Raw genomic sequence first — 24,311 nt, 5'->3', positions numbered from 1 at the left:
TTTAATGTACAGATATAGACAGATCGTTGGTTAGTATGATACAGAGTGATGTTGTACATGTTGGATCAAAAAGCTTCTTGAAAGCACTCAAGAAGACTTGGTCTTGTGGGTGGCACGCTCACCGCGCCGCTCTCGCTGTTTCAAGAGGCTTTGCAAGAGAAAGTCGGCATCTTTCTGCACAGCCTCGAAGCTTTGGTGCACACACGAAGGGCGGATAGTGATATCCAAAGATCCTAAGAGAGCTTGCTTCTGTATTGAAGAAGACAAATCAAGGTGATGCCCTAATCTATCAAACCCTTGTCGCTTGAGTGCTTCCTGGAAAGCGATGCGCGCCCTCCGAGCACACCAGGATCGAACAGTCCGTTTAAACTGGTTCAGATGTGATACTGACACCCGCCACCAAAGGGCATTTGGATCACGATGCTCATGCATGTATGCAATCTTTGGCCGAATCGGATGGACTGGAGAACCCAGGTAGCGTTGGGCAACTGGGGGTATCACGGACTCGGAAGTGTATCTGAAGAGCATGTTGCCCGAGGAAGAGAGGAATTTCATAGTGGAAGGATCGAGGATAGTGGATATTTTGCCAATTCAGGCTGTGGGGAGTTTGAATAGAGGCAGCGTATCGGTATCATAGCGAAAGGGAAAGAGTGTTCATTGATCGCATCGGAGGTAGCACAGCGGTGCTTGGGATGAGAAGACCGGTCTCGTGTAGTTTCGTGTTTGCGCCGCTCTTGCCAGTCGCAGCTTTTGCGGATTAAATTGGCAGAAATAAGAGAATGAAGTATAGCTCAGCGGTGAAACCAATGTTCAGGAACCAAGGGCTCTCCCAAGGCCCGAAGTGAAGTGCCGTTGCTGGTTATTGACTTCATCATGCTTCTGGTATCTTTTTTTCTGCCCAAAGCACAGCGAGCGGTGAATGTTAAGGCCTGCAAAATCAGGCCATACATCGCCACTGGGCCGTCGCTTTGTGCCTGATTAGCTAAGCCACAGGTTTGATATATCGGCACAGATCCTCCCCCCCCTTTGCTTCCTTTCTCCTCTTTCCACCAGACTCTCCGGGGATATCACCTCATCTTTCTACGTCGCATTTTGACGCAGAAATACTCGAGATACCGACACACAGCCAGACTCAAGTCCAGTGAACGTCGCACCCCGCCGCCATGCCCAAGAACAAGGGAAAGGTAAGCGCGCAAAATATTCAGCCCCTCCCTGTTGGAATGTGCCACCCCGCCACCATCACCTGTGAAAGACCGATCACCGGACATCCAGGTTGATGGGTTGGGTTTTGGGGCACATTTCGATAATCCCTGTGATCTTTTACCCCATATATTGCTTTGACACAAATTCTGACCATTTTCGTAAACAGGGCGGTAAGAACCGTCGTCGTGGTAAGAACGAGAACGACAACGAGAAGCGCGAGCTCGTCTTCAAGGAGGACGGCCAGGAGTACGCTCAGGTTGTCAAGATGCTTGGTAACGGTCGTCTGGAGGCTCTTTGCTTCGACGGCGAGAAGCGTCTGGCCCACATCCGTGGCAAGCTTCGCAAGAAGGTCTGGATCAACCAGGGTGATATCATCCTTCTCTCGCTCCGTGACTACCAGGACGAGAAGGGCGATGTTATCATGAAGTACACCGCCGACGAGGCCCGCAGTCTGAAGGCCTACGGTGAGCTGCCCGAGCACGCCAAGATCAACGAGACCGATACCTTCGGCAACGAGGGCTTCGAGGACAACGTCGAGTTCGACGAGGACCGCGAGAGCGAGGACGAGAAGGAAATCGATGTCGACGAGCTCTAAGCTCACCCCTACCACCTCAGAGCTCGATGCTCTCTACCCTGCAAGAGTGCCACGCAGACCTACCCGATGGTGCTCTTCACGTTCCGCCACCTCACTCCTACACCGCCACTGTTGGTTTCAGCGCCAGGATCCAAATGCTTTCGATCTACTCCAGCTTCCTCGGATCCCCGAAGTATTCGGTCCCCGATCGGAGGGCATTTCTCAAGCAAATTTCGACGCCACTCCCACCGCGGCCCTGCCTGGAAATGAAGGGCATCCTCCCACCTACGGCGACGTTACGACAATTCACCAGGGTATGAAGACATCGACCATAAAAGATCTCGAGATTTTGGTTGTTAGCCGATATGATCTACTCAGACACACGTCTTTACGGTTCTATATCTGTTCCTGCAAAAATTTCTGGGGTCACATTACAGAGCAAAATTGGTTGCCACGCGCATGATGAAACTGCGTGCTTGTCCTCCTTGCATTGCATTGCATGCGATGCGCCTCCACTCTGACTAGCATTGCTTTCGTTTCATTCCTTTTCGAGTGATAGATTTTGCAAAAAAAGGGTTATGAGAATTGAAAATATTGCCTCCGCCACATCTCTCGTATTCTTGCTCTTCCTTTAGGCAACGTACTTCGTAATAAGATCCTAGCAACTAACCAAGCTGCTTTCCTTCATCTCCTCTCAATCGACTTCCTTTCGTGCTCTCGTGTTCCCCCCCCAAAAATATCAGAGCCAGGGTTAGTGGAGCTGAAGGCAACCCCTATGGCAACCTGGCATAGGTCAAGCCCATCCACTTTATATCACGAACCCGCCCGTATCGATTCACCTAGCATGAGTCTCCGTGGTGGCTCTGCTTGGAAGTAGCAGTTGTTTGTGAAGCTCGCCGAGGCGGCAGGGGTTAACTCGACGAGAGCAACGTCTAACTCCGGGCGCGTATCTGGAACTGTCCCAACCATGTCCTCGCCGACCCGGGGATGGTGTACTTCGTTCAAGAGCAAGAAACCGTGATGCGCGACCGTCACAACCTCTTCCCCGCGCGCCTTGCGGATTTTCACACCTAGTGTTGTCGCAGCATTCACCGACTCATTACTAGAGCCTGGAGCACCCAAGCCACTCTCGACCCTGCACCCTGGAGTCAGGCATACACGCCGGAGATAGTTGGAATAGTCTTGAGGTAAAGGCTTGGGGTTTTCCATACACTGAACAGGGTCGACGAGGCGGTTTCGCGTCATACGCCCACAACAACCAACTATTTTTGGATATGGTGGGTAACACATCGAGTACGCAGATGTTCTCATAATATCTATGAGCCTTTTATTCAGAGACATGTACACTAGGATTCTATAATTTAGAAAGCCTTCTATGTTTTGGAGATCGTCTTTAGATGAACCACGACTTTAAACGATAGACTGTAAAGAAACCTTCGCCATTCAAAAGACCGTTCAAAAGACTGTTTGAAAGATATCTTAAGGGTAGTTCAAAAGAAATTAAGAAATATCTATTATAAAAAGCGTACTTATTTACACCCCAACGCTAGGTAACGGTAAATTCGACGCTGAAAACAATTACTCTTGACGCCTTTTTTAGCGTCATTTTTACCAGAATATTAGCCATCGAGATTTCACCTGATTTCTTTGTCCTCAATTCCCTATGCTCCCTGAACACTTACGGTTGTTCATGTCTATCTGCTCACCCTTCACTCAGGGCTCTCAGATTAGACAATTCAGTATATCATCACGTCTAGCTTTTATGCTTTCGGATTTTAGCTACCAATTGGAACATAGGAAGCCCCTTTTGTTAGGCAAAAAACCGCACTCCAGTCCACTTTTTGAATACTTCCAGGTTCTGTCCCCCGTTGTCCCGTAGCTCCTGTTTTCTGCACTTCGTTCATAGGCCGGTTAGTGTCTTGTCTCTTTCATCACCAAAACTATCTGGCCTGAGAATCTACCACTTTTTTGGTTGTTTTCCTTATACGGTATCGTTTATCCTCTTCGTTTGGTCAAATAAGCCCTTTTTTTTCTCCGCTTGAAAAGACTGTTATGTGAGGCAATGTCTATTCCTGACTTACACACAAATGCTCGGTGGTTAGAGAAAAGTATTTATCAGAAGCGAAATACCGCTTCGGCCAAGAATAATACGATGTCATCAATGGATGGTGCGTTAGGTAATACCTAGTTGACAGTTGAGATCGAAATCAGTGTCATTAAAGTAGGTCCTATTGTTATTTGAGATAAAATTCACTCTAGTCTCTTATTATAGCTCGGTAAGAAGACATTATACTTGTGAAAGAAAATTGCGAGGGAGTATTTTGATCAATTTGACTGCCTTTAGAGCGAAGGGTACTATAGGAAGTTCTCTCGCCTTTTCTACTGGCTGTTGATCGATTTGGCCTGTCGTTTTAGCCGTGTGAGAATCTTAACCCTCACTATTTGTACGCTATATCATTCATCAATTCATTTTTGATGAAGTCAATACTTCTTTTTTTCTTTTTATTCTCAAGGTCTGGGGCTAGGCTTTTAGAGGAAGAAATACCATGCTTGGAGTGCACAAGTTTCGAGGGCAGTACACGTACAACATTCTACGTAATTCACACCGAAAAACATTTTTTTGCTGAATACTGTTCTTTCTAGCTCCCACTTCTCCGCCTATTTCCAGAAGAGCCGCAGCTCGATACATAGACTTGACTAGCCAGGTAGGTCACAAATCATACGTTGAGTACCCACTGAAATTAGCATTATAGCATGCTATATTGTTATCTTCCTGCCCCTTCGTCTCCCTTCATTTCTCGCAGTACTGGGAAGCGAAAGACGAGGGCGAAGAGAAGTTATCTTCTCTTTGTCTGGCGAGGAGCCAGAAGTTGGCGTCAGCCGTAGCGGTCGACATAAATCAGCCAAATGCTTCGATTCTTCACTCTTGAGCACCCATTGATCTTTCCCTCCTATAGTACGCTTTTCATATGGGAGGGATCGCATCCAACCGATCCACTTCCGTACGACTTGAATCGCAATTTCCTTCGAAATTTCAAAATATTCTTTGTGCGACCGAGAGCAGCCGGGGCATTTCTTCTCAATTCTCCGATATTCAAGCAATTCCATATGAACCAGGGCTTCAACACGACAGATATGTGGGACCTTTTGCAAATCCTCGTGGTCCTCGTCTCCGTTGATATCCGGGAAGTGTACATCGATTTTCTTCTTGCATTGTTTCTCCCATTCTTTGAGGCGGCGACCCACATCTGCAGAGAGTCCAATTTTCATGTACCCAAAGTTCCCAATTTGCCAGAAAATATAGATAAACCCTGCTCGATTGATTTCACTCGGCAGGAGAGGCCGTTTAACGAGTTTCGTTATCTCTTCGGCCAGCCTCTCAGCTCGAGCTGTAGCAACGTAGGGCTTGAATTCCTGGATTGGGTTGATTTGTTTTATTTTGCTCTCAAGCTCTGTTTTTATCTTTGGCAGTGGCGAAGCGCTTTTGTCTTTTTGAGAAGCTGCATCCTTACTCATGAGGTAAATCCAGCTAGCAATGGCCAATAGCCGCCTGTCATGGACGTAGGAGCTGTCTCGAGGCCCTTGAACCGTCGAAAGATTTGCGAAATCTGCTTTCCACCCTTCAATTTCACGTAATGCGACCCTACGGTGCGTTGAACAGAGCGTCGAATTTATGAGGCTCTGGATCTGTGATAAAAGCCCACTAATCTCCACGGAAGGCAAATTTCCAATTGACGAGATGATAGGTCTTGTAGAGAGTTGATTGCGGCATCGGGGTCCTTTGGCTGTCCATGCTGGGCATCGTGAGCTATCTTCCATTATATGCTGTATAATCTCAAGTGGCATAATTTTGTAAAGGGACTTTCGAACATGTTCAACCTCGATTCTGAGTTCAGTTTGAGGGAAGAATGCGAGTATGTCCAATGGTACCGAAGCTTTCCCACTGGGATTAAATGTAGCTCGGTTGCAGGAGCTAATAACTTTGCGGTCTTCACTTTGGACCGTGCCTGTAAAGTTTGGTGGAACAGATTTGTTATCAGGTATTTGGTTCCGTGACTTCTGGCAGGCAACATTATGATTCCCGAGTTTGGTTCTCAACATGATTGACTTCAGACCTGGAAAGTCAAAATTGATGTCGTCGGTGTTTCCCGGTATCCATAATTCAATTCTCGTTTGTCGGGAGCGTTTCGTTCCTTTTGACCCAAAAACGGAAGAAAACAAGCCAAGCTCCTCTGGCGAGGTTATTTCCCAATATGCTCTGTCAAAGACTTGTGAGCTATTGCGAGGCAGAACCATTCCATTCTTTGTACGCTTGCTCAACACTGATGAAAACGTCGTCTTTGTATCGGGGAGCGAGGTTCGGAGTTGTAGTTTGCAGGTCTTGGCTATGTGTGTACGCCTGGATGTTGGCAAATGGTCCATGTTTTCTAGCTTTATGGTGGGAGTGTTTTCTTGCTCCGATTCAGTCTCACTGCCAGTCGTTGTCGAAAATTCGAGCATGGTCGTTGCAACGGGAGACATCGTGGTAATCTGGCAAGTAACGCTAAAATCATTTTCATTGCCGCTGATAAGTTGAGGAGCCAGACGTGGAGAAACGACGAGATTCTCTATATGACAGTCGGTTTCATATTCGGACTCAAGTAACTGGGCTTGTGACTGAAGGCAAGGGATTGGCGGGAGCATGGTCATATCTTCCATTACCGATGCTTGACATGGCAATGAGGGTAAACAAAGATAAAGTGAGCAAATACCGGAAGCCAACCATCCCTTATAATAAGCATTTGGGGGGGAGGGGCCCATGGGCGTCAAGTGAACACTGCCTCACTTATAATTCAGCCCGATTACGCTAATATTCAGCCTGGCATACCAAGGCGGACGTCAAAAGTCCATTCTGCATCATGTGTGTGTTTAAGGACGAGCCAAGATTTCCGCAGATATGCGTTTGTATCCTGCGACTAGAAATATTAACGCTGGCTGCCTTTTGGGCTTGAGGAGTTATCGAGGCATTTTCAATACCTCCTTTCAGTCTTTACAAATTCTCTACCAGTCTGCTCAGTAGCGTAGCTAGGAATACGCTTCCAACCGAATTTTTCAGCCCTCCTGGTCATGACGGGCCCCTGTGGCTTTATTTACGTGAACGAGACAGTAAGGGACGAAACCCGAGTCCTTGCCTGTGAGGCAACCCCTAAATGGCTGTGTGCCGGGCACACCTAGTACTCGAGTCATTGATGCGCCCGAATAGGCCAAGCTTCGCATGCGGCGCTGGGGAAGGCCAAGCGCAGGGTGGCGGCTAAGCAATGCTGCTGCGCATGGCGCTAGCGCTCTCCGCCCCGTCACGAGATGGACGAGGAGTACATTTCGTGCTAGGCAGGAACTAGGTGACTAAGTCATGATGCATTAGTCTGGGGGCCAAATCACACAGAAGACCCAGATGACTCCGTCGGATCCCATCAAAGATCCTACTTAAAGACCTCGAGTCGTATATTAACGACTGGGCGATACCTAATAGAATGATGAGGTCTCTTGCGTGCAAAAGTGGATTGGAGCCATGTGTTAGTTGCTCGGTTTGTAAGAAACGGAAGCACAGGTCGAGCGATTAGGAGCCTTTCTAGACCCTTGTCTGGTGCTAGTAAAAACACAAGCGGGGTCGACATTCCAAAACGCCCGATGCCTTGAAACCATTTGAGGCATTTGCGTGTTACGCCCAGTTCGTAAAACTCGTTCTCGATACAACCATACAACCCATGGGGTAGCGGGCTATGAGCGAGTTTCCATATGACACTACCCATTTAGTCGGTCGTTACCATCAGCTTGCAGCCTGCAGCCTCTGCCCTGTCACGGTTTCGCGGCGTAGCTCTGAGAGAACCGAGGCAGACGGCGGGGGCGGGCCACTGCGCGGTTTGACTATGACGAGCACTCAGTGCTTGCTTGGAGGAATTCCGCGTTTAAAAGACCATTTCGCAAGGCCTGTATAAGTTCGGGTAGATGTGTAAAGAGTATGTTAGACCTCCTCGTCTGTTGATCAGTTATTCCTAGAACCTCGACGGTGTGTACAACAGTACAAGAAAAGCGGGGCGGACCATGAAAACTGACTCGTAAGAACCAAAAATAGCTAATCCTGATGAGCACAGAGTGGCTGTATGCGTTTCTAGCTGACTAGAAATGTTACATTCCATTCGCTCATCGGTAATGCTCTGATCTTGACACTAAGTTATGGTGGAGTTTCGGGACGAACCTTCGCGGGTTTGCCCGAAAGTCAACAATGCCCCGCTCCATACTGCGCTCTCATGGCCAACCATGAATGATCGATCTGTTGAATGGTGGCCATATCCGCAATTTTACCCTTCTCACTCTCTTCCTCTGATTTGATTATGCCCGGGCCTCCTTCTGCTCTCTTTACTCTTTCTCAACAGGTTCATACTGCCAGTCGATAAATCCACCGAGCTCCAAGCAGCGTTTTCATAGAACGAAACTTCCCCCAAAGGGTCCTTGAAAGGGCATTGTGTGTTCCATGTGCTCGGTCATGGAACGGTTTATCCAGACAGAGAGCTCTGGCGATCTGGAGTGAGAGTCCTGAACTCCAAGGCATTTCGTTGACCACTTTGGAGAAGCTTTAACCATGTTACTCCCGGAATTTGGCATTCATCTCATGCGTAAACAGCGAGGAATGTTTGTAAAAAGGCAAATAAGGCAAACCCACCTAGAATAACCAAGTTTTTACTATCGGCGGTATCTTGCCCTCTCAATGGTGTTTATGATTGACAGGGAGCGCGCCAGTTTGATACCATCGGCCCAGCGTAGAAAGGTGGTTGCGTATGAGACAAAACAAAGCCACCTTATCCTCAAAATTAGACCTTGGACCAGTCTCTACTCAAGAAGAAAATGGAGTGCGACGGCTCTGCTTGTCCTGCCTGAGCAATGGGGCGGCCCCGGGCTTAGTCGACTAATTGTCCTGCTGAACGTTGCCCAAAGTACAGCATCACTGCCAGGTGTCAAAAAAAAGATTCGCAGAGCGCAGTCCTTCAAGGAAAGTTTGACTGTATAGAAAAACCGCGATATTGGAGAGTAAATGCATAGCGTTTCAAGGGAATGGGGCAGTCTAGTGTTTTTTTGGTGATAGTACAAGAGGCTCTCGCGAAGTTCCTACTAGGAGATCCCCACATCCTGGCCTTCACTCCCAGGAACACCGGACTTAGGAAGTCCGCAGTGCGATTATTGTCCAAAACAGTTAAATATTGGCGAGACAAAAAAAAATTAAACGGGTCGATCAGCCTGACCATTTGGGTGAACGATCGGTTTGCTCAGAGAGTCGCTCATGTTCGCTTCGTAAGCCGCGAGGGCGGGTAGACGAGCCGATCACTTCGCGAGACGGCACTTTACCGTCACCTAGATTACATAGTAAACTGGTTTATCTAGCCTAGATATCGAGGATCTAGATAAGCCTGTTCTCTAATATATCTAAAATGGGTATGGTATAGTCTGTCGTGCAAAAGCACAAGTTGTCGTGCGATTAGAGTCAGCCTCAAAGTAGACAGAGTGACCTCGCAGGATTGGTATCACCGGGGAGCAACGGTCAAGATGAGGTGCTATACATGATGTCTCTAATTGGTCTTCTCTGATTTGCCCTTGCGCTTATGGCTAAAAGTTCGCTTCATTTCATTGTTTTATGCCCTAGATACAAAGTACTCATGCTCTCTATGCAAATAACTGGATTTCAAGGTGCACTCAAGCTACCCTTCCCATGAGTCGACCCCTTCACACAACCCCCATTTCCAAACATGGATGCTGCAGCATCTTGCCACACAGTCTCCCGCTGGAGATAGTTATCAATCGTATAAAAGCGCCGGCATTCCGCCGCCTCATAGACAAACTGTAGCGGAGTCTGATCATCGTCTGGATCATATTCATTTCGCAGGTTGACGCTTCCACTCCAAGCAAAGGAGGTTTCTGTACCAGGACTTGAATCGTTGAATTTCTTCCACTCCTCGGTAGTCAAGAGAGGAGATGAGCTGCCGGCCGACTTTTGGATCAGCTGGTTGGCTTGCTGGATGTAGCCGTTGATGTAGTTGATTCCGAGGGATTGGCCCCCCTTTACGCCGCCGACTCCTTGCATTGGGGATTCCGTTGGACGGCCGCCGAAGGTGATGGTGCGTACACCTTGGCGCTTCATGAGTTTGACGAAGAAGGCGCAGGTTGAGACGCAATCACCGTCGGTGATCTGGGATTTTGATTCTTGTTAGCGTCGTGTAGTATGGAGAACGATTTATGAGAATACTCACAATTGCAATATTAGCAGCCGGGAAAAGAGATTTCTCGGGATTCAACGCAATAGGCCCGTATCCATTGATGGGGTAGGTTTGACTCGAAGTGGCAGTGTAGTTGAAGTTGGCTAGCAAGCTAGACGAAGAGCTCCCTAGGACCTCATGTGGTCCATAAAGATCCTCCCAGGAGCTGAATCCAGTTTCCTGGTCTGGAGCAACCATCTCCTTGTACGCAAAGGTATTACTCGAGTCCTGGGTGTCAGAACGTGAATATGCTTTGGTGAGATACTTGGCTGCATCGTGCGCTCGATACCGCGTCGCAGTGTATGGGAAAGCATCCGGGAAGAATATCCGGAACAGATCAAGTCCAATCGATAAATATCCACCTGGATTAGCTGGAACATCGATAAGAATGTTCTTCTTCCCAGCACTGGTGGCGTTGTTCAGGAAATCTATCACCACTTGAGCCACCTCCCGGGGACTGGAGGAGAATGTGGGTAAGAAGATGATACCAGTGTCCTCGAGACCAGTAAGATTTGAGAAATAACCCCCGATGGAGTTAGCAGAGTTGTGCCATTGTGTATCTGGGAGCCCAGGCATGGAGGAAGCTTCTTCTGCAGTGGGAGAGGAATTCTCGGCGGTAGGGAGCCCTCGAGGAATGCAGTTGATCTTGTATAGACTTGTGCCGTTCTTGTATGAGAACAATCTCTCCTTTGGAACGGCTACCTTCTCCACGGGTTGAGTAGTCCCATTGCCATACTTGAGAATCATCTGGGAACCATCACTCCAGTCAGCCGTTCTAGCCCAGATACCGTTTTGATCAATGGAGGTTCCGGTGACGCTGCGAGCTAAAGCCGGGAAGACTCGGTTGTACCTGAGAGTGTCAGAAAAAAGGAAGCAACGCATGAGAAATGTATAGAACGTACTGAGCATCGCGATCTTGAAGACTTTGGCCAGACGCATATGATGAAAGGAACTCGGCTGCATCTGTGCCATTGATAGATAAAAGGGGAGACACATCTTTGGCGCCGCTTTGCTGGAGTTTTGCGTCGCCTATGAAAAGTTAGGGATGGCTTCAGAAGATAGGCGGGTCATAGTACGCACTCAAAGTATAGACCTCTGGTAGTTGAAGACCATTCGTTGAGATAGACACGAGGGGGATGTCGATCTCATAATTGAAAATCGACTGTGAGCATAGTTGGAATGCCAAGTGGCCATCGTATGCCGATCTGATGAGATCGGAGACTTCGAGATCCATCTCAAATTGGCTGGAGTACCCATTCCTATTGACCTTTTCCAGTATAGCATCAATTCCTCCCAGAAGATCAGTGGATGGCATCGAATAACCAGAAGGAGGATCTATCGTCTTAATTAGTCACGTCACAAGACAAGAAGTAACTAACTATCGAGCTTCCCTGCCTTTGAGTATGTCAATCGTCGAGTGAAACTCTAAGTACTTTCGGACTTGATTCAAGAACGTCACTGCCCGGCTCGACTCGAGCGGCATGGACATCAAGCATTGATGTGCCAAGCCATGGGGGACTTTAGCGCTGACTGCGACCGTTAGAATAGAATTCTCCGACTAAAGCAGACCGTCACGCACTGTGATTATCATTGGCATCTGCCACCAACTTGGAGATCTGCGCACATGGCTCAACATCCCGTACATTCTTGCGGGCCCCAGCAACCGCCGCCAACGCGACCGGGGCCAACAGAGCCGCCTTGAGATGCATGATTAGATGGGTGTATGAAACATCGAGAAATCTGAAGGTGAAGTCTGAGGTCTGAAGTCTGGTCAAATGACGGCCCGATATGGGGTTTCTTCTCCACCTCTCAGGGGGAGGGGGTTTCTTGGTGGACCCTTGCGTGTTGGCGTTTCTATTTTGGCTGATCTGCGTCTAGGATCGACGCCAAGACGAAAATTGATGGAGTCGTACAATAATCTTTCGGCTCTGGTGGCGTTGAGAATGAGCCCGGATGTCTCGGCTTGTCGTTTGATTGTTTGTGCCTGATTCAAAATACTTTAAAGCAACAGTTCCAGTTTACGCGTACGGAAGTGATGCATCACAAGTGTATGGATTTTTGTTTGTTTACATGTACGGGATATTTCTGCCATGAATTATGTCATAAACTTCGTTGCCTGGGGTCCTAACGGCCTGACCATGAGCTATGTGCTGCGTAGAGAATACATGACACGGCATCCTAATCGTCAAAGACGCTCTTCCGGAAGAAAGCTACAATCTTTCGGGCGGCTTCCTTCCCGACGAGTGGATCCAGTTGTTCCACACTCATATTAGCGATCTCATGCAGGTTGTCCGTTTCAAGAATCAGCCGGTCGAGGGCTTGTGGTGTTACCCCTGGCACGGCCCGGAGCATGTCCTGCGGCAGCAGATTGAATGTCCGGTGTTCGATGCCAGCTGCAGCCATGAAATCACCAGCAGAGCCCAAGATGTCAATGTCCAGACCGATCTGAACAGCGCGAAGAGGATCAGGCTCTGCCGCGTTCTTCTTTAGCTCGGCGAAGATCTCGGCCGTCTGGTAGGGTGATGAGGACCATATAATTTTGAGTCGTGGAAATGCGAGCGTTAGCAGAACTAACAAGTGTTGTGCAGACTTTGGGTTCGAGGGATTAGTATGTGCGCTGGTACTTGAGCTGGTCGCTTGTCCCGAGGAAGAGAAGCCGTAGTCAGTCAAGAATGTGCCGGTAGAGATAGTTGCAAAAGCATCAAAGGTGAAGGACTTGTTTTGGTCGAACTCAATCAGCAAAAGCGGAGTCTTGTAGTGTTGAATCATCGTCTCGGCCTGGTTATAGAGTCGACCGTTGCGAAGCGAGGAGATCAAGTCGCGAATAGATTTGCGCTCGACGCAGATATCTGGCGTGAGAATGTAATCTCCGACCGTCAGTTGGCAGGGGATGACGACCATACTATTCCCATGCAGTAGAGACGGTAAAGCACTTCGAAACTCGCGCACGTCGACCACCACCCGAGGAGGAGCTGCCGTTGCTGCGAGCCTTCCACCACCTGCAATTCGAGTGTTGACTGTGCGTAGGAATTGCTCTTGAGGATCTTCGGCGCTCTTGTCATGCGTCAAAGTAACAGCCATGTTCTGGGGAGGATCAGCAGTTGGGCATCGAATATTCAAAGGACTAAACTTACTCCTTTCTCTTTGATCAATTTCGAGAATGCATCCTTTTCTCGCCGCACAGCACTCAAGTATCGCTGCTCCTCAACAGAACCCTCGTAGGAGAGGAAATACACCTTCACCACTCTGCCAACGTGGGAGCTGCGATAGACTTCCACCCGGCGGATGAATGCTGCATCCGGTTCGTACATGATAATGTACCGCGGCCGAACCTCTTCTAGGATGTGCTCATCCATGTCACCATCGTATGGGAGTATCATGACCAAATCATTCATCTCGTATAGCTCATAATAATCCTCCATGTCTTCGAGATCATCAACGACAATCTCTTCTTTTTGTATTCCTTCTGCCTCAGTGGGTTGAATCTCCTCAAGTAGACTGACGACTTGAGCTGGTAACTCGACCTGCGTTTGAACACTACTGTCTGGCACACGACCAGAGGCAGAGTTCACTGCTCCTCCACCACGTACTCGTCGACGTTTGTTTGGAGGAGGTCTGCCTTGTTGCTGCCCTGGCCTCCCTGATTCTGTGGGCTTGCCCACTTCTCCGGCCTGGGATAGGTTCTTGTTCACATTGGATAGTGACCTTTTCCAATTCAGATAGTCACGTAGTCGGCGTCGCATCATCACTTCTGCCGACGTTGCCTCTTCGCTCAAAGCCTCCTTACTCTGATCCTTATCATTTGACACATGAGATACTTTGGCATGCATAGTGCCAACATATTCACGAAGCTGCCGGCAGGTGCGTTGATCACTGCACATGATCAATATCGTACCGTTGGAGTCCTCGGTTGGGTTCGGTGGGTTCAAGTAAGCATCTTGCTCTATCTCTTCAAGAACTTCGGCGAGGACCTCCCATTTTGGTAGAGGCTCAAGAACCGGTTTGAGCTCAGCCGAGAAGTTGGTTGACGACCATGAACGGGACATTTCGTCAGTCATCTTACCCTGATAGACTCGTGACTTTGCTGTCTGGAATAGAACGTGGGCAGCATCAAGGAAAAGCCAGGGAGAGTAGTTGTGTTTGTTGGAGCCCGGAGGCGGCGAATGCGCCGACACAATCGTGTCGAGGTATTTCATGAAGGATACAGCATCATAGGTAAGCAGAGCCCTGAAGGTGGGTTAGTATGGAAAGAACAAGCTGGGAAACGAACTAACTGGAGAATTCCTCGAAGATCTGTTAGATCGCTGACAATCTGCCTAGTCCTGAAGGTGACGCGATGCCAAATAGGGTCCAATTGCCGCCGGATCGAGACGTCAAAATTCCTATGCAAGGCGCTATCTAAGGTCCACTCCTCCATGTCTAAACCCGTGTTAGATTTTCGAAGCTCGGCAATGCTAATCTCCACACACTCGAGAACGGCGTTTTGGATTTCTCGCATTTTGGCACTCATTGGAACCTCCAGCTCGATCACTTCAGCCTTGCGATTACCTTCCAAAGCCTCGGCCACAGAGACATGGAATCTCGGCCATAATGAAGCTTTGCGTAGGAAAAGATTCCGTAGCATGTTAGCCAGCGGTGCAAACCCAGTCGTGAATGGCTCGGGTGAGTCCGAAAACGCCTTCAAGAAACCTCGCTTGTTCGCTTGTCGGTAAATGCGAGTTATGAATGCCTCCAGGGAGGTTGCCACAACTCTGATACACAAGTGAGTCATTGAGCAAGAAGAATTTCTGTGTGATAAGGCTGTCCATACTTATCGGCATGTAAAATGATCATTCCCGTGACCTTTTCAGGATCAAGAAGCTCTGGAGAACTTAGTATGGCACCGAGCAAGGGCGGGCTCTCGACGTACTTGATAGTAAATCCACGACCAATATCCTGGATGTCACACTCAGAATACCGCCTTCTCCATAGATTCGTTCTCTAATGCGAGGATCAGCATAGCCCTGGGTACTGGTGACGGTTATCCCGAAACCCACCGCATCGGCACTGTAGCTTTCTCCGTGTTGATAACCTTCAATCCCCGTGCAAGCGGGGATTTGCTGGTCGCATAATGCTCCGCCAACGCTATGGATCCAGAGCGTCAGCGCCGGACAACCTGCGATCTCCAGATTGACCCAACCTACCTTCTCCGATCCACTCATTTTCGCGGTCATCTGCACCCACAACCAATACCAAGTTATTGCCCGCTGCGTCGTAGAAATGAAGTAGATTCGTTATGAGGTGGAGAAGCCCCAGGCCGCGGGCAAGAATAACCAACTCATCCTCGGCGCGTAGTTCGGTGAAGATGTCCTGCTGGTATTGCTAGATTTCGAGATGGTCAGCGACAAAAGCTACAGATTTGGAGACTCAAAAGGCTTACCAGTGGCAAGGACAGCTTCACCGGCACATTTGTTCGTTCCGGCGGCATGAGGAGCCCTTCTTGACGCGTTGATGAGAGAAGAGTCAGACGCCTGTTGAACCCGTCGCGAGAGCACGTGATCTATGATGTAATACGTTGACGGTAACAATTTACTTCCAGTAGTTACAAGGTCCTTTATTTCTACATTAAAGATGCTCATTTGACGGGGTAGTTACAGGAGATCAGTATGCAGCATTAGTTCAAGTTGTTCCATAAATAAAATTATTCAATCTTTCGATTTGTTCAGTTCCTTCATCCGGGCCTCAGTCTCTTCCCTCGACGCCTTGGGTGGCATCTCTGTCTCATTCGTTAGTCGATGTATGGTAGGTGAATCTAGCAGCTTTCTTACCGTCTGGTATCTGGGGTCCCTTCGAAAGATGGTCCATCGCAGATGCTTTCTCTCGTTGCTCGCCCGACTTGGTCTGGGACTCGGTGGAACCCTTCTTCGAGGCCGACGGAAAGTCGGATGTCTCAGGAATGACAGGCATTGTCAAGAGGAAGATATGGAACAAAGACGAGCGTCTCAATTATTATTATTTTTCAAATCTGAAATGGTATTGGGATCGCCTTCACTGAATGGAAATATGCAAAGAGGTAAGTTTGATCAAGGCTGCCGGATGCCTATATACATCGGGCATAGAGTGACGTCAGTGGTTGGCCGGGGTCTCACAAGGAAATCGGGGCTTTGGCGACGTGCCGTCATTTTGAGCATCCTATCAACCAGGATTTTTCATGGAGAACATGGGGCCTGATGTGCCTTTTTTGATCTTACAGAACCTTTCAATATCATCACTCAGGTTATTTGTAGGCTGAGGCGAATCGCACGACATACTATACCCTTTTCGGACATGGTCGATAACAGGTACATTAAATACCTCGACAACCTGATAAAACCTAGTAAGCCTTTTATCAGAGATACATACAGAAGCATTGTATGAGTTAGACATTCTTCTATGTTTTTTAAATCATCTTATCAGTCACGAAAACTTGGACGGTTCAAAAGACGGTTCAAAAGACATTGAGAAAGACATTGAGAAAGACATTGAGAAAGACATTGAGAAAGACATTGAGAAAGACATTGAGAAAGACATTGAGAAAGACATTGAGAAAGACATTGAGAAAGACATTGAGAAAGACATTGAGAAAGACATTGAGAAAGACATTGAGAAAGACATTGAGAAAGACATTGAGAAAGATCTATCATAAAAGAGAAAGCTAAAGCTAATTATTTGCATAGCAAACTGTTTCTATGGCCTGGATATCAAGGGTCCAGATATAACTGATCTCCACTAGGTCTATTATGCGACTAGCCTCAGCCTACTTGTACTGCTATTATCACCACTACTTGGTAAGGCATCTAGTATGGTGAATAACGAGAGAGAAAATATTGAGATGTGATGCATTTAGAAGATCCTTGATAACAAGATACAGGGAGGAGATGAGCAAGCTCCAAGAGTCACATGTCTTCACCACAATCCAGCTTGTGAGTAGTTGGTTAACCATCCAAAATACAGTCTTCGGCGAGCTGGCAGAGTCCACATAACCTAACGATCCATACCACTGCGAAATCGTAACCACAGTGCCCGATTTCATTTCACCAGTTCAAGATGTGTACTTGATGAACGCAAGAAGGTCCTGGTGCTCAGAGAACTCGGCGTTCTTGAAAACAAACGTGTTGCCTCCTGGGAACACGAATCCTTGCATGGCAGAAACTGGGATGGTTTCCAGTTGGATCGATGTAAGTCCCCGCAATTGATCCTTAATGTCGTCGGAGATCCTGTTGAGTCCTGTGAAGGCACCAACAAAGCTGTTCCTGTCCTGAGGGTGGGCTCTGTGCTGGATAGGTTCTTTCTTTGATTCGCCTACTATGAGCTCACCGTTGCTGACGGTGATGGGATAAGTGTCTGTCTGGAGGTCATCAACAACAACATCATGATTCGATGCTGACACGGCGTGGGCTTCATACCACACCCAGACGTTCTGAGTGATGACGATATTGGTGCCGACGAAATCCACATTCAGGGTGTACTTGTACTCTAGCTTGATCGATCCCGCTTGGTCATCGTCGCTGGCAGCTCCGGAGAACGATAGGGTCAGCACCGTCGGCCCTTCTTCTTTTCGCTCGATCACCGGCTCTTGCTCTTCGGGTCCAAAAAATATCTTCACGTATAGCTTCAGAAGGTTGCCGTCATGATGCTGCGCCCAGGCTGTTGGATTGAGGCAGTGCTTTTTGGCCACTGCCTTCAGTGAAGGCTCGAGCCAATCCCGCATATTGTTTCGATTGACGGAGACGACTCCGTCATGATCTGCGAGATCACCGGCTTCCAACCAATTCCAGGGAAATCGAGTTGGAGGCGGAAGGACGTTTTTGTTGACCGCGCATAAATAGTTGAGACAAGCCAGATTCTGCTCACGCTCTCCAGGAGGTAGCACTACATCCCCACCAGTGGGATCAATATAGGGGTTGGTAGAGAAGTTCAGGTCCGTGAGCGTCAGGCTGGACTTGTCTGTCTCGTATGGGACGACGGCCAATCCCAACATAGGACTACCCTCATCGCGCAGCTTCGCGACATACTTGGACACAAAGTATCGGTTAAGGATGGTCTCCAGGGCTGAGCCCGCTTGAACGCCATCGACCCTGGCAGCACTAGACAAGCCCGCATTGCTGAGGTCAAACAGCAACTGCTGGATGCTGAATGCTGAGCCTGACAGGTTCTTGATTTTGTCCTTGACGTCCTTGGGAAGCTTGCTGTAGGCCGAGCTGGGAACTTCCGCCATGCGCAGATCAACTGTGGCGGAATAAAGCCAGGGTTTGTTGGGATCCTGCGACTTCTGGAGCCAAGAATAGGTTCCCCATTCGTTCTGCAGAGCGGCGATGGTGAATTCGCTGCAGAGAAGATTGTATTCCACTGTGGCTGTATCGGCTCGAAGTCCCACAATATTTGGCAACTTGGTAAGATCGGCTGCGTTGGGAATGCCCATCTGGACTTTGAAGCCCGTCATGAACTTTGCCTTGATCAATTTTTGGAAATTTGGGTCGTTCTCTGGGTTCGTTGCCGGGATGTTCACGGTAAAGGGATCGACTCCCTCGGTCAATTCGAGGAGCTTCGCAAACTCAATCTCCGTCGGAACAACTTGTGAGGTGGTGGGATCGTGGCCGACGACATAGCAGATCTTCATCTCAGGCTCTTTGAAACCGGCCAGGTAGGTTTTCATGGTCGCATTGATACTGGCTTGAGTCACAGCTACGACAAAGTCGAACCTGTACTGGGAAAGTTGTGATTGTTTGTATGAAGTCATTTTCGCTGTCGACTCGAGTCGGGATTCAATTCGGAAAAGCGAAGAGAGTAGTGAGTAAAACTAGCAATGATCGGATACTTGTCATATACCCCTGCAACATCCATCAGCGTGGCGATGTCTCAGCTTAAATAGGCGAGAATGAGAGGACTACACAGCGTCTCTATCCGCTGCGAGAATCTCACGAGTCACCAACCCAACCACGACCCTCTTCGTGTGCTCAGTTGATACCAGCTCTTGGCACTCCGGCGTGGCCGAAAAGGGAATTGGTACTGTTGCGCCATCGAACCCTGCGCCTCGACACCGTCGTGAAGAACCAATGATCGATGTGACGCTCGAAGCGACTCTGCTGAAATCTTCAGTTTTCGTCAAAGTTCGGTTAGAAATGGCCTTGGACTCCAGATCGATCTGTTTGTGCACTTGGTGGCTGGCTGAGGGTGCTGAACAGTGTCGAGACACAAATCATGAGACTCGGACAGAGTCAACAAAGCAACTCATCACAGCCATGGAGGTTATGGCGATGAAGGCGGTTCAGCCAAGTCAGCAATCAATCACCGATTGACTGGTGAGATTGGAGGAATCAAAAATCAAGTTCGCGTAGGAATTAAGCTTCTGAACCCACTGGTTTGGGGCCATGAACCCACCCGGGACACGTGTTCACCTCAGCCCTGTCCTTCAATAACCTGAAGCTCAGATGCCTTCAGGACAGCTGCAGAATGCAAAGTGAGATGCCCATGCAGCGCTTGTGAGGTTTATTCCCATCACTGGCCAATCATTCTTCTAGTCCGTGATCCTGGGATTCTTTATCCTGCACTACTGCAACCCTATGGGGCATGTCGCTTGCTGCGCATAGGCCAGCATTGGATCTGGACCCTGGCGATCGCTGTCCATGACTCTATCGGAGTTTATTGCCGACGAACTGCTACTAGCACCAGCCAATGATGTCCAAAAAGGGTATTGGTAAAAACAGCCACGCCCTCAGGCTCCTGATGGCTTGAGGTGAATACGAACTACTTACGGTCATGCCGTAAACTTTGATCTCGGCCTAGATCGCATCAGAACCTTGGAGTTGATCTTTCTCCGCACTTCGTGCATGGACAGGATGACTGCCTTTTTCCTATCTCATAGTATCTATGAGCGAACCACTCAACGTCGGCAACACCGTCTATGACAACTCTTCAAGTGGGGTCCATGTCGGGTAATTTTGCTTCATTTCAAGACTTCAGAGCCCCGGGAGGCGGGGACCAGCTCGAGAGCGGAAGCATATGCTTCGTACTCGGATTTATCACCCGAAAGTTACCATTCCTCGAATGGGAATCTTTGATCTTGGCTAGTTCCTGGACAAGGAAGAAAGAAAATAGCGGCACACAAACTGACGCCGTTCATGCAGGAGTAGAGACACGCCTTCAGCCAGCCAGACTTAGCTCTTGCGAGCCAGATGATCTCAGGGGTCCAATTCACAACATATCAAGATGCACATTTCCGCTCTCTACGAGTGTAAAGTGGATTCTCAGATCAAGTCAAAGTCCTCAACTTGCTGAGGATCTTACTGGTTGAATCAAATTGTATCTTCTGTACGTTTTCATCAACAAATATACGCCACCATGAAGCTCGTCTATGAGACTGAACTTATGAGAAATCAGAAACAGGCACAGCTGTTCTCGCCATCTGGCTCGTTTCAAGTCATTCAGACATCTGCCGGATATGCTGTTTTCTTCTTCATTGGTTCGGATGGTGCATTTCATGCGGCTCGCGAGGCTCCTGACACTCCCACGGGCTGGACCAGGAAGGAACTCCCGAGTTCTATTGCAAGCACTCATGGAAGTGATTCCATCGTGGTCAAATCATTTGCACTGTGCCAAAACCCAAAGGATCTCCTCTTCTGGCACTTGTCGTAACGATTGCGAACTCCGATCATCTCTACTTCTCGGGCAGCAATGACAGCCGTAACGCTGCCTGGGCGAGCAAAGTTGACTAGAAAGACCTCTCTTTTGACGCGAAAGGGGAGACCAAGCCCGACCAAGTGGTGATCGCGGACGTCTTCATGATGAACACTCCTGGTCGGAACAATACCAATATTCAGAATTACTTTGTCGACATTCAACGGGCGCCGTTCAACTCCTTGCAACTTCTGAGTCGTTACTACATCAAGCCGGACTCGAATCCTTGTTGGGCTCGCCATTCTCTCGCCATGGAGCTCAAGTTGGTTCCGTCAAGAGCTGTCCCGGGTACCGACATGATGACAGGGTTCCCGGAATCTACACCCTGGGGGCTGTGGGCGGACCCAGTGGAAAAGAGAAGGTCGATGCAGCTCCGCCGGAGCGGGATCAGCTCATCTACACGCCTCAGTCGAGCCCTTTAAATCCTGAGGTGGACCCGAATCCTTCACGGCTGAACCTGCCTGATAATTCTAGTATCCAATTTACCTGCATCGCTTCTGTGCCCAACAGCCAAGGTGACACGAACCTTTTCGGGTCTGTATCTTTTCACTGCCAACAATCAACACGATAGAGCAAGCCCAAAGAAAATTATCGGCTCGAGCGAGACTTTCAAGGACGTCAAAAGACTTTCTGCAGCAAGTGTTAACTCGACGACAACGGTCTGGGCTTCGAATGATCAGGGGGAGCTGTTCTACTTCTCGTGCACCTCGTGCACTGCGGGTAAAGGGGATCAATCAGAACCATGGTCCACTTCCCCCCCCCAAATTCTGGTGCAAGTCAGCCAATTCTCAGACTATCTAAATGGCGATAACTCAAGCAATGCCATCTTCGTGCAAGATCCAACCACAAGCGCCTGGTCTATGTTGCCAATGACGGACGGACACGGGAAAGGTGTTTGAGTATCACAGTTCCACCACCCGTATAGTCACCGCCGATGATCTAGGCCGGACCGTTCCTGACATTGCTTTGGCAATCTCATCATCGACCTATATGTCTTTCTACGTCAACAACGTTTATTACGCTCTTACCCCGAACAAACCACTGGAGTTTCGATCTGATGAGACGGGTGAGATCACAATTGTCTTGGAATGTGACAGCTTTGAAATTGCACCTTTCACTGTGGCACTCAAAGGGGCCGCGGTGGCACCGGTTATCGTGGATCCTCTCATCAAGGCGAAGGCGAAGTTGCTTACCATCAAGGACGGAAACAATCTGTCAAAAATAGTGATCAAACTCGAGGATGGAACCACAAAGCCTTTACTGCCGTCGACCGTGACCGAGAAGCATAGAAAAAAGGCAGCACAAACCCTGGTACAGCTTGGCGAAGTGAGCCAGGAGCTAGACCCAACATGCAGAAAGAAGAAAAAGAGGAGAGCTCGAAGACGATGAACCTCCGTTAACGTTTACGATTGACTTTGGCGACCCCGACTTTCCCTTCTACGAGGGAGAGGACAAAGTCAATGATCTCCTCTCGTCAAAGCGGAAGAAGTGAAGCTTTGAGAATGCTGAGCTCTTTGGTGATATCGGCGATGCAATCAAAGCAAAACTCGGTGATCTTCTCCAGGCATTCTCGTACTTCGCGGGAAAGGTGGGGATGCTCGCTATCCAAACGGTGAAAGGAGTCTAGAGCTTGTGGTGGAGATGGGCACCAGACTTTACAATGCCGTGGTGGACACGGCACAAGCACTTGTGGGAGTCATGCAGGTCGTGTCACTGAATTGGCTGGTATGAAACCCACTGCACGCACCACAGCGACTGTTTTGGACGGTCCCAAGTCGAGCAATTCCGGTGGCCCACAATCCAACTGGGGCACATATCACCTCAAAAACGGCGCGGATGCCTCTAAGGCGGACTACACACCGTCCACCAACATCAGCAGTCAGTGTGACAACCTGCTCGCGAAGCTCCAGAGATCGGGAAGTGAACGATGTCAAAGACGTCGTTGACCAGTTCAAGGCTGACGTCACGGACCACCTGTCGGACTTGGACCCCGTGGATGCCATCAAGAAGACATTGGCGCTTTGCAACGTCGTTTTGCTGAAGACCGCGAAGAAAGTGCTGGTTCCCATTCTGGATCTAAATAAGGAAATCCTCCAGGCTGTGCTTGATGGCGTTGATACCCGGATAGATATTCCCGTCATCACTTGGTTGTACCAAAAGGTGACCGGCCAGAAGGAAATGCCTGTTCTGGATCTGTTTAGTCTCCTCTGCGCTATTCCATCGACGATCGTTTACATGCTGGTCAGCGGGAAAGCTCCATTCCCCGATGATACGATCCTTAGAGAACTTCAGCGTCTGCAGAACTTGAACCTTAAGGCGAGAACTGTTCCACGTGGTCTAGAGTCTGATGAGAAAGGGCTCGAACGCATCGGTGATGCAAGCGAAGAACCACAGCACCAAGGATTACCGGAGGAGGCCAAGAGTGATCGTCGCCATCGCCAATATCGCGACTCTCCCCGGCTTCTTTGTCTCGATAAGAACGGCTGATCAGAATGGAAAGGTCCCACCAGGAACTCCTATATCCTGGCAAAGCGCCTTATTTCAATTACTCGTCGACATCGTGTTCGATTTCCCCTGCTACGCGTGGTCCATCACAGAGACTGAAGGTGACGAGATGGATTGGCCTTATATAATCAACGCGACCGTTTCCACGTTCAATTTCATCCTTCGAGCCGTGAAGACTCGAACGCCGTCGCGGGTCCGACGGGCGGTCATCGATGCTGGTTTGGGGATCGCCTATCTCATTGCAGATGCGGGCTACTTTATACGTCTGGAAAAGGCCAAGTCTAGTGACATTGCGGCACTCGTTTCTGGAGGTTTCGTGTCGGCATCGGTGCTCCTGGAGGTGTCTGTGGCCGTGGGCGAGAAATTACCCAATCCAGTTGTGCAAGCAGCCGCAGAGATCGCCGCAGGGGTAGAATGTCTCTGTCAGGTGGGATATACCAGCAGTGCTATTGTCACGGCCCAATATACTATTAAAGAGATGTCGTCATGATTGAATGGTACTTGATAATTTCTCGTGTGGAAGAAGCAGAAGCATGGATATGCTACACGCAGAAGATTTGCTGCTTATTTTATCTTGATCAACCCGGTGTTCAACCTCTTAACGCTATGTACGTAGACCATCGAACTTGAAGATAGCAACTTTGTCTCTTGCTGTCTTACCACACTGCATGCTTTAAATCCCTGTACTTGACGTAGTGCAGTGGTAGCTCAAAAGCCTGAGTCTAGAGACGAGAGAAATCAGTTCACAATATGCTTCCACTTCTTGGTTTTTGAAAGATCTTTCTAAAGGTCATTTCAATCGTCTTTCTTGATAGCTTAGGTATCATTTTGAGTCTATCATTCAACTCGTGACTGAAAAGATTATTCTGAACATTATTGAACATTGAAAATGGTTTCAAACTTCAAACCCTACTGTATCACTGGTATTGTCCCTTTCTTGCAGCTCCGACTTAGGGCACATGACATCATGTCTAAATTCATTTAGGTAGATGCGCCCCAGGCTTCAACTCTCAGCACAGTGCCACAGAGAAGTGGACAAATAAAGCTTT

At 48.7% G+C, this 24,311-nt stretch overlaps 8 protein-coding genes across 8 annotated transcripts; 2 read left to right on the top strand and 6 right to left on the bottom strand.

Moving 5' to 3' along the window:
- Positions 1 to 87: 87 nt before the first annotated feature.
- Positions 88 to 555, bottom strand: N7473_005204 (uncharacterized protein; the record flags this gene model as incomplete). The annotated part of the gene is made up of 1 exon (XM_057151144.1): positions 88 to 555. The coding sequence occupies one exon, from the start codon at positions 553 to 555 to the stop codon at positions 88 to 90; it is 468 nt and encodes a 155-aa protein (XP_057008949.1).
- A 608-nt stretch (positions 556 to 1,163) lies between these two features.
- N7473_005203 (translation initiation complex factor eIF1A) lies at positions 1,164 to 1,798 on the top strand (the record flags this gene model as incomplete). Its single annotated transcript, XM_057151143.1, has 2 exons — positions 1,164 to 1,184; positions 1,370 to 1,798. The coding sequence occupies 2 exons, from the start codon at positions 1,164 to 1,166 to the stop codon at positions 1,796 to 1,798; spliced, it is 450 nt and encodes a 149-aa protein (XP_057008948.1).
- A 2,736-nt stretch (positions 1,799 to 4,534) lies between these two features.
- On the bottom strand, positions 4,535 to 6,475 carry N7473_005202 (GIY-YIG nuclease family protein; the record flags this gene model as incomplete). The annotated part of the gene is made up of 1 exon (XM_057151142.1): positions 4,535 to 6,475. The coding sequence occupies one exon, from the start codon at positions 6,473 to 6,475 to the stop codon at positions 4,535 to 4,537; it is 1,941 nt and encodes a 646-aa protein (XP_057008947.1).
- Positions 6,476 to 9,491: 3,016 nt separating this feature from the next.
- N7473_005201 (uncharacterized protein) lies at positions 9,492 to 11,771 on the bottom strand (the record flags this gene model as incomplete). Its single annotated transcript, XM_057151141.1, has 6 exons — positions 9,492 to 9,995; positions 10,057 to 10,912; positions 10,965 to 11,091; positions 11,143 to 11,397; positions 11,458 to 11,592; positions 11,642 to 11,771. The coding sequence occupies 6 exons, from the start codon at positions 11,769 to 11,771 to the stop codon at positions 9,492 to 9,494; spliced, it is 2,007 nt and encodes a 668-aa protein (XP_057008946.1).
- Positions 11,772 to 12,122: 351 nt separating this feature from the next.
- Positions 12,123 to 15,529, bottom strand: N7473_005200 (ssDNA endodeoxyribonuclease RAD1; the record flags this gene model as incomplete). Its single annotated transcript, XM_057151140.1, has 8 exons — positions 12,123 to 13,146; positions 13,197 to 14,289; positions 14,337 to 14,813; positions 14,873 to 14,924; positions 14,972 to 15,042; positions 15,099 to 15,186; positions 15,246 to 15,423; positions 15,482 to 15,529. 8 exons carry the CDS (start codon positions 15,527 to 15,529, stop codon positions 12,241 to 12,243), a joined length of 2,913 nt encoding a protein of 970 aa, XP_057008945.1. The 3' UTR covers positions 12,123 to 12,240.
- A 145-nt stretch (positions 15,530 to 15,674) lies between these two features.
- N7473_005199 (uncharacterized protein) lies at positions 15,675 to 16,093 on the bottom strand. Its single transcript, XM_057151139.1, has 2 exons — positions 15,870 to 16,093; positions 15,675 to 15,817 (listed from the first exon to the last, which is right to left on the bottom strand). Exons 1-2 carry the CDS (start codon positions 16,006 to 16,008, stop codon positions 15,747 to 15,749), a joined length of 210 nt encoding a protein of 69 aa, XP_057008944.1. The 5' UTR covers positions 16,009 to 16,093; the 3' UTR covers positions 15,675 to 15,746.
- A 1,029-nt stretch (positions 16,094 to 17,122) lies between these two features.
- Positions 17,123 to 18,820, bottom strand: N7473_005198 (uncharacterized protein; the record flags this gene model as incomplete). The annotated part of the gene is made up of 1 exon (XM_057151138.1): positions 17,123 to 18,820. The coding sequence occupies one exon, from the start codon at positions 18,818 to 18,820 to the stop codon at positions 17,123 to 17,125; it is 1,698 nt and encodes a 565-aa protein (XP_057008943.1).
- A 1,601-nt stretch (positions 18,821 to 20,421) lies between these two features.
- Positions 20,422 to 23,752, top strand: N7473_005197 (uncharacterized protein; the record flags this gene model as incomplete). Its single annotated transcript, XM_057151137.1, has 8 exons — positions 20,422 to 20,641; positions 20,821 to 21,019; positions 21,064 to 21,291; positions 21,329 to 21,613; positions 21,666 to 22,083; positions 22,377 to 22,635; positions 22,694 to 22,998; positions 23,099 to 23,752. The coding sequence occupies 8 exons, from the start codon at positions 20,422 to 20,424 to the stop codon at positions 23,750 to 23,752; spliced, it is 2,568 nt and encodes an 855-aa protein (XP_057008942.1).
- Positions 23,753 to 24,311: the final 559 nt, after the last annotated feature.

The sequence above is a fragment of the Penicillium subrubescens genome (genome assembly GCF_028828155.1).
Source record: "Penicillium subrubescens strain IBT 31985 chromosome Unknown utg000004l_segment0_segment0, whole genome shotgun sequence".
Taxonomy (NCBI): Eukaryota; Fungi; Ascomycota; class Eurotiomycetes; order Eurotiales; family Aspergillaceae; genus Penicillium; species Penicillium subrubescens.
This window is presented reverse-complemented; position numbering and strand designations above follow the sequence as displayed.

What these genes read in the sequence shown, in the direction of transcription:
- N7473_005199 (XM_057151139.1), bottom strand. Translation starts at nt 16,008, where the DNA reads ATGCCTGTCATTCCTGAGACATCCGACTTTCCGTCGGCCTCGAAGAAG. An exon ending in GGGACCCCAGATACCAGACG is followed by an intron (nt 15,818 to 15,869) that starts GTAAGAAAGCTG and finishes CGAATGAGACAG; the next exon opens with AGATGCCACCCAAGGCGTCG.